The sequence below is a fragment of the Sinocyclocheilus rhinocerous genome, unplaced genomic scaffold, assembly GCF_001515625.1.
Source record: "Sinocyclocheilus rhinocerous isolate Xijiao unplaced genomic scaffold, SAMN03320098_v1.1 scaffold8419, whole genome shotgun sequence".
NCBI lineage: Eukaryota > Metazoa > Chordata > Actinopteri > Cypriniformes > Cyprinidae > Sinocyclocheilus > Sinocyclocheilus rhinocerous.
Genome location: NW_015638188.1, coordinates 30,288 through 38,388, shown reverse-complemented (window position 1 = coordinate 38,388; position 8,101 = coordinate 30,288). Strand labels below are relative to the sequence as shown.

Sequence of the window (8,101 nt, the reverse complement as noted above, 5' to 3'; positions counted from 1 at the left end):
GCACCTGCTTTCAGTTGTGCATTTTCATAGGGAATGTTATCACTGAGTGCTGGACCTGCACATTTCTAATTTAGCAGCCTCACACTTGACAACCGATGTAAAACTTCAGAGAAATTCAGCTACAACCTACACTATTTTTATTCTGCTCGATCAACTGAATGTACACAAGAGCGCCCATTACTGCTACATTTCTGTTTGTTTGTTTGGATGAAAGCTGGTATGCATGTTCTGTTTAAATGACTGATAATGAACCTCATATTTTTCTTCACAATTGACATTACAGTGGAAGGACAAGTTCCATGTTTGTAGCATATTTGTTTTCTTCTGCAGATATAACAGAGAGCAGAAAATTTATGTCAGTGTTTTGTCATGCCATTAGTTTATGCTGTGTTTTTATTTTTAGGTTTGATGGAGGGAGGAGTGACGTTTTCCCAATGGAGTTTTTCCTTCCTCCACAAAGGATGTGCCTAATCTGCTCAGACGAAGCATCTGGATGTCACTATGGAGCCCTCACTTGTGGAAGTTGCAAAGTGTTCTTTAAGAGAGCTGCTGAAGGTAACATAAACACACTCATTATAACAAAAGTCTGGCTTCGGATTGTATTAACGGCTAAATATATTCACCATATGTAAAGAGGACATTTATCACTTTAATTAGAACTTTAAATTGCAGCTATAAACTGTCATTAAAGCTGCATTAAAAGCTGCCATAGAATGAATATACTTCTGACCATTTGTCCAGTACAGCTTTTATTGTTTTTAATCATATCACTTAAAATTGCAACAATTGGCACATCACACACGGGCATTCAGGAATTCAGTAAAAGAGAGAAAATAAAAAGAGAGCAAGTAGGCGACACTTTGTGTCTTATGTATACAGAAATTAGGGACACATTCTTTCCCTATTGTGCAATCCAAAAGGAAATAGAAATCTAATACTTACAAGCCTAGAATTTACCGACTTGGTTGTGAGGTGTGTGAAGACTCGCCATAAACAATTAGTAATCAGTAGCTGCTTTTCCACTGTGGGGCCAGTGCGAGCCAGTGCTTTAAATGGGCCGGGCGGGGCCAATAGCCTCAGACCTGTAGCTCCGAGCACCGAGCCACACCCTTTACATGCCTCTTTGGAATAACGTCATGCAACCCCATCATTTCACCAACAAAGAGAAGTTATCAGAATAAATCTGGAACTATAGCGAGATCACAAAACGAACATGATAAAAGCGGCCATTTGTTTGCATTTTTTGTTGTTTACTTAAAGATTTAAATCCAAAAGCGTCAGTGTTTTACCAGTTTTACAATAATAAGTGATACATTGATCATAATAAATTAATTTGTCAGGATTGAAAATTAGTCACACAGAAATAAAGTGGTATTTACTGTTATTTCACAAAAGAATGAGGACATACATATTCAGTTGTGTCTGTTTCTGTTTATTTGTAGTCACCGTATACATCACATTTAGAAAGAATGTTCATTTCTATAATTTTTCCATCTCAAACAGAGGTTATTTCAAACACTCGCTGCTGTCGAAAAGTGAGTTTTGTGCTAAATTTATTTTAAAAGTCTTTAATGTTGCTGTTAGCTGTTAACTATATGAAATCATTCGTGGTGCTGATGCTCTCCAGATGTGGAGAAATTCCACCTTTGTTCATAACCACTCCTCAAGCCTGAGCTGGCCCACTTTGGCCCAAGGTTTTCGGCGGGCCAAAAAACCCTGGCCGTTGACCCCCGAGGAAGCCCCGGAAGTGACAGTGGAAACGTGACTGGCCCTGGCACACACTAGGACGCTTGCTTTTGGCCCGACAGTGGAAACGCAGTGAGACCCAAACGCTTAGCTCAAAGTGACCTAAGAATAGATTTCAGCATTATTCATGTCACCTATTCATTTTCACATTCCCATTCCAAACTTGTATGACTTTTTTCTTGCATGGAACACAAAAGGAGTTATTAGGCAGAATGTGCAAGATGCTCTGTTCCCTATGATAAAAGTGGGTGGGGACCAGGCCAGGGACAGGTTCCATTGGTCATTTCCAATGTATGAAAAAAGCAGCCTGGACATTCTACTTGATATCGTCATGGAAAACTTGTGTTCCGTGGAAATGAAGAAAACGTTTTGTGTTTGTAGGTTTGTGTTCCGTAGATAAAGTTCTCTATCACAGTGATTCCCAACCCTGGTCCTGGAGGCACCCCAACACTGCACGTTTTGCATGTCTCCTTAATCAAACACACCTGATTCAGGTCATCAGCTCATTAGTAGAGACTTCAAGACCTGAAATTGGTGTGTCAGAGAAAGGAGACATGCAGAATGTGCAGTGTTGGGGTGCCTCCAGGACCAGGGTTGGGAACCACTGCTCTATCATTTAAAAGATAAAACAAGAAAAGTAATATTTTTTATTCAGCAAGGATGCATTAAATAAAAAAAAGAAAATCTTTAACACACAAAAATATTAAGCAGCACAACTGATTTTGACATGGATAATAATAAGAAATGGAAGTGGAAATTGCTAACGCTTGTGATAAGATGCACCTGTAATGAAAGTTCCCACATGATGATCCGTAGTCCCAATTCTTTTAAAATGAACTATTTGTGAAAGTATTATTGATTAATTCACTGAGGAAGTCCTAGTGCCAAAACAATTGGTGATCCATTTGTGCTTTTTGCAAAATAAAAAAAATCCAAAAATCATTAAGAAGCATACAAGCGAGTGTGGATCCTGCTTTTCTTCATTTGAAGTCATTACTGTACTTTTGATCAAATAAATGCAGCATAATAAAATCAAATAAAAATCAAATAAAGTGATAAAAATCAAATAAATCCCAAACTTTTGAATGGTAGTGTATGTTAGGTTTGCAACACGAGGATCAGTAAATGATGACAAACTATGTGGTGAGGGCAGACTGAATATACACACTATATACAAATATATGCACTATATACAGTATATACGCTATAAATATATAAGAAATGACATAAGTGATAATTTTAGGATGTGTATAGGCTAAGTATGCAAAGTAAGCCCATGTTCATCCTCCAAATAAATGTTCAAATTGAAAATATAATACACACTTCTGATAAAGTCATGCCCTTTTTGCTTTGAACACCCACAGATTGTGGAACAAAACAATTTATCAAGGTTAAAGGGTTAGTTCACCCAAAAATGAAAATTCTGTCATTAATTACTCACCCTCATGTCATTCTAAACCCGTAAGACCTCCGTTCATCCGTAAGCTCTCTGACCCTCCCATAGACAGCAAGGGTCCTTACACGGTCAACGTCCAGAAACGTAGCAAGGAGATCGGTAAAATAATTCATGTGACATCAGGGGTTCAACCGTAATTTTACGAAGCTACGAGAATACTTTTTGTGCACAAAAGAAAAAAGAAAGAACAACTTTATTCAACAATTCGTCTCCTCCGCATCACCCTAGTGCCATTTTGGAGAGTATCCACTGAACACAACAGCGTATGCTATTCTGTGTCAGCTGCGCCACGCGGATACGTTTTCTACGTTGTTTGTGCTTTGATTTGAACGTAAAACAACGTATCCGTGTGGTGCGGCTGACACAGAACAACATACGCTGTTTGCGTTCAGTGGATACTCTCCAAAATGGCGCTGCGGTGATACGGAGGAGACGAATTGTTGAATAAAGTATTTTTCTTTTTTTTTTCTTTTGTGCACAAAAAGTATTCTCGTAGCTTCGTAAAATTACGGTTGAACCCCTGATGTCACATGGATTATTTTACCGATCTCCTTGCTACGTTTCTGGACCTTGATTGTGTAAGGAACCTTGCTGCCCATGGGAGGGTCAGAGAGCTCTTAGAATTCATCAAAAATATCTTAATTTGTGTTCCGAAGATGAACGGAGGTCTTACGGGTTTGGAACGACATGAGGGTGAGTAATTAATGACAGAATTTTCTTTTTTGGGTGAACTATCCCTTTAAGAGGAGTTAAAAGATCTTGCCCCACAGCCAACAATGAACTTCAGTTTAATCAAATAGAGAAATAACACACTATTATACCGTTTCAACAGTCATTAATGGAGACAGAGAGAGACATGGAACAATATACTAAGAGGTGCAGTCTTATTGTTGTTTATGAATAATTGTAGACAGACAGATCTGTAAGGTTAGAGATGTCTTTCTGAATTTGTTTAAAGGTGACACAATTTTTTGCACAACTTAGCATCACCACTTTCTAAGAAGAGTTGCTCTTTTCAAATAGGTTTCCTGGACGCTGACGAAACATTTATAAATAACACTCCTCACCTTTGTAAAAAGATTATTTGCAAGATCTAATTAAAGTTTGTACATTTGTTTGGCATTACTTCAGATTTGATTGTCATGGTGTGTTACCCAGTATTTTTGTAAATGATTAAGTATGTTAAATTTTGATTCTTGTGGTAAAGTGAATTGCGTTGCTTTTGTGCTTGATTTACTGTTGATTCGATTTTACTTCTGTTTTATTCTCAGATCTTGTTGTAATTGTATGTAGGTCTGGCAGTGGATGTCTGTGACATCTCATTGTAATTTTATGTCAGACCTGACTGCAGTTGTGTAGGTTACTGCAGCAGTTTCTCTGTATTCCTGATTAAGACACAGACACACAGTTTTCATTTGGCTGTCCCCAGGTATCCAGAGTGAGGGCTACGACTGGCTTGTCACGTTGACAACTCCCTCTAATTGGAGCATTCTGCATGTGTGTGTGTGTGTGTGTGTGTGTTCTCCATTTTTATTCTGATCTACATTTTATTTTGGTGTAAAAACGATACATCCAGCTCTTACATCCAGATACAGAGCTTTACTTTGGCTGCCAACTGACTCAAAAGTTAAAACTTCTGAAAAACGTCTGTTTCTTCTTCTAGGGAAGCAGAAGTATCTCTGCGCTAGCAGGAATGACTGCACCATAGATAAACTGAGGAGGAAGAACTGTCCATCCTGCCGTCTGAGGAAGTGTTTCGAGGCTGGGATGACCCTGGGAGGTAAATTGTGTGCTCCCATATGTGCTCTACTCTGATGCGCTATATAGTGGCTAATAGTTCACCCAAAAATGTCATCATTTATGTACTCTCATGTAATTCCAAACAGGGTTATTATAGGTAACTAAAACCTGATTTTGTTTTTTTGATAATTAAAAAAATAAATATAATTTTCATATTAAAACAATTAATAAATATTTTTTTGATGTTGCTAAAAAGAACATTATTTTGTGTATTTGTGTGGCTGACTCTTAACTTTTATAAAGAATATCTCTTTGGATTTGAGACTTTAGTCTTTGCAACTTTACAGATCTTCTTTATGCACCAAGACCTTGTAACACTCCAAAGAGAAAGGAAAAATTGAAATCGCATCATATGACCCCTTTAAAATAATTTAATATAAAAAAATAAACTTATTTTATTTCACATAGTTACCAGTGAATGATTTTTCATTTAATTTAACTTGATGTACTAAAATAACTCAAATTAAAACTGAAATAAAAATGAATAAAAACATATATATACATTTTAAAAAGCAAAAACGAATAAAAATGACAAAAATCACTAAAACCTTACCAAAAACATTATTAATAAAAACTGTAGTAATATCTAAATTATACTAAAATAACTTTGGGTCTGAGTCTTTATAATTTTCCTTTTCTTTCTTCTGTGGAACAAGAAGAAAGTTTTAAGAATCCTCGCTCATGTCTTTTACATTTCAGTTCACTGTCTCTTCAGTCTTTTACAGTTCATTATGACCACTGAAATAAAGTATTGCACTTTTGTCCAGGTCATTTGAAGGCATACTATATTTTCTGTGTGCTTTGTGTGAGGAACAGGCCAAAACTTTAAATCACTATTCTTCTCTCTCCAGTGGGTAGAGAACTGCTGTGAATCATCCAGTAGTGAACTGAATCAGTCAAATTTGTGAACGAATCATTCAATTTGATTTGTGAACCTCACAGTCACGCAGATCAATCATGGAAAATAACTGACTCAAAAGAATAATTTGTTCACAAAATGACCTCAAATAACATTAGCAGAGAAGATGGACTTACATTTCAATAATGACATTGTTCGGTGAACTATTCTTTTACAGCCTAGGCATAGTGATGAGAGGTTTGCTGGCTCAATCACTGCAAGGAGCAAGCTATCTAACCCTAGGTTGTCCCTTTAAGTTATGGAAACAAATTCCACTGGTCCTGGTCATTTGGTAATACATAAAGGTTTATTTAATATGATATGTGATATGACAGATGACTTAAATTACATAAATCATTGTTATGACTTATACAGAAAGGAAATTTCAAAGATAATTTACATTTGAAGCTTTTGGTATTGATCAACCGTAAAAGTGCTCACCGTGGCAGATATTTGTATAAAGGACCAAAATGAACTTTTCACAACACCTGCCATTTGTGAGTGAATTGAGAAAAATGACTATACATATTCTCAAAGGCCATGAAACATTTTAGTCCCTATTACAAGAGAGTTATTAAGCTGTTTTTCTCTTGCATGTTATTGACAGACAATGCAAATGACTGTATTATATTTCCATTTTGGCACCTTACAGGAATAGTTCACCCAAAAATTCTGTCATCATTTACTCACCCTCAAGTTGTTCCAAACCTGTATGGATTTGTTATATGAGTTTCTGTTGAACATAAAAGATGATATTTTGAAGAATGTGGGTAACCAAGCAGTTGCTGGTCTTGGACTTCCATAGTATGGGAAGAAAAAATGCCATTGAAGTCAATGGGGACCAGAAACTGTTCTTCAAAATATCTTCTTTTGTGTTCAGCAGAAGAAAGAAATTCATTCAGAATTTTCATTTTTGGGTGAATTAATATGAGAAATATCCTGTGTATCCTACCACATGCAGTTCCAGGCAAATGTCAGAAGGTAAATTTTCCACTCAGGATGCACAAGTTGCAAAAGATTAATTTGGACATGGATTGTATTTCTTTGGTTTAAATCGCTCATGTGGCTTCCATCAGCATGAGTCAGGCAATCATTCTTAGACTTCCGCTTAAACCATGTGTTACATTGACGCCCCTAATAAAGTTGCCTGCCAGCTGAAGAGTAACTCACCAAAACCAATGTTTACAAGGATATGGCAATCGGAGAGTGCTGATTTTGGACCTTGTTTGTATATGAAGCTCTGAATCTTTAGATAAATTCAGTTGTCATGGTAATGCAGCTCTATGGCAGCTGAGCCATTTTAAAGACTGCTTTGAGAGAGAAAGAGAGAATGCATGTAGGGGGTGTCTTCAGATCATCTTTGGGGAACTTCTTTACTGAAGTAGTGCAGTCAGCTTTGCATTTCTCCATGATCTCTCCCTCTAGGACACTCACTGATGAATTATTGATAAATAATTAAGGGTTTATCTCTCTGGTCTACATTAAGAGGTCTCCCTCTCTTAAGGTCTTCCCAAACGGCAACCTTCCGGTCTCTCTCGTGAAACCAACACGGAAGTGACTGAAACTGCAATTCATCGACTGGCAGCTAAAGCCTGGCTCCAAAAGGGAGTCAGTCCCATAGACTCCCCATGTTAAAATGCCCAACTTTACAGCAGAAAAAAATATGTTTACAGCCTGGTACAAAGTGCCCTTCATGAGGAAGTGACTAAAACTGCAATTCATCGACTGGCTCCAAAAGGGAGTCAGTCCCATAGACCTCCCATGTTAAAATGTCCAACTTTACAGCAGAAAAAAATATGTTTACAGCCTGGTACAAAAAGTGGTTTTGGTCTATATAGCTAATTTTGCCTTCATGACAACTGTGAGGGGGGGTGAATTTTTTTATAACTCATCCGTTTAAATTATACTAAGCCTTAAAGTTCTACATAATTAAGGGCGTAGCCACTTGAGTGACAGGTGGATTGCTGCTGCTGTCACTGCCGTCGAGCTAGGTGGGCGTGGTTTCAGCAACCAGCTCCCGCCTCTTTGCCCATTTTCAATTATCCGAGAGTGACGCGCGGTGACGCGATGCCAAGATGGCGACGGCCGGCCGGCTCCGCCCACTTTGAGCTTCAAAAACGTTCTTCAGAAACCTATGGGTGACGTCACGGACACTTCGTCCATATTTTTATATAGTCTATGGGTCTCCCCCCCCCCCCCCC

General features: G+C 37.7%; 1 protein-coding gene across 1 annotated transcript in view; it reads left to right on the top strand.

The window, feature by feature from the left end:
- The first annotated feature begins 246 nt into the window (after positions 1-246).
- LOC107749623 (androgen receptor-like) overlaps positions 247-8,101 on the top strand; it is a 27,460-nt gene continuing 19,605 nt past the window's right edge. The window contains exons 1-3 of the mRNA XM_016564789.1: positions 247-305; positions 404-555; positions 4,866-4,982. Coding sequence (XP_016420275.1) covers positions 247-305; positions 404-555; positions 4,866-4,982 — 328 coding nt within the window. The remainder of the gene's footprint in view (positions 306-403; positions 556-4,865; positions 4,983-8,101) is intronic.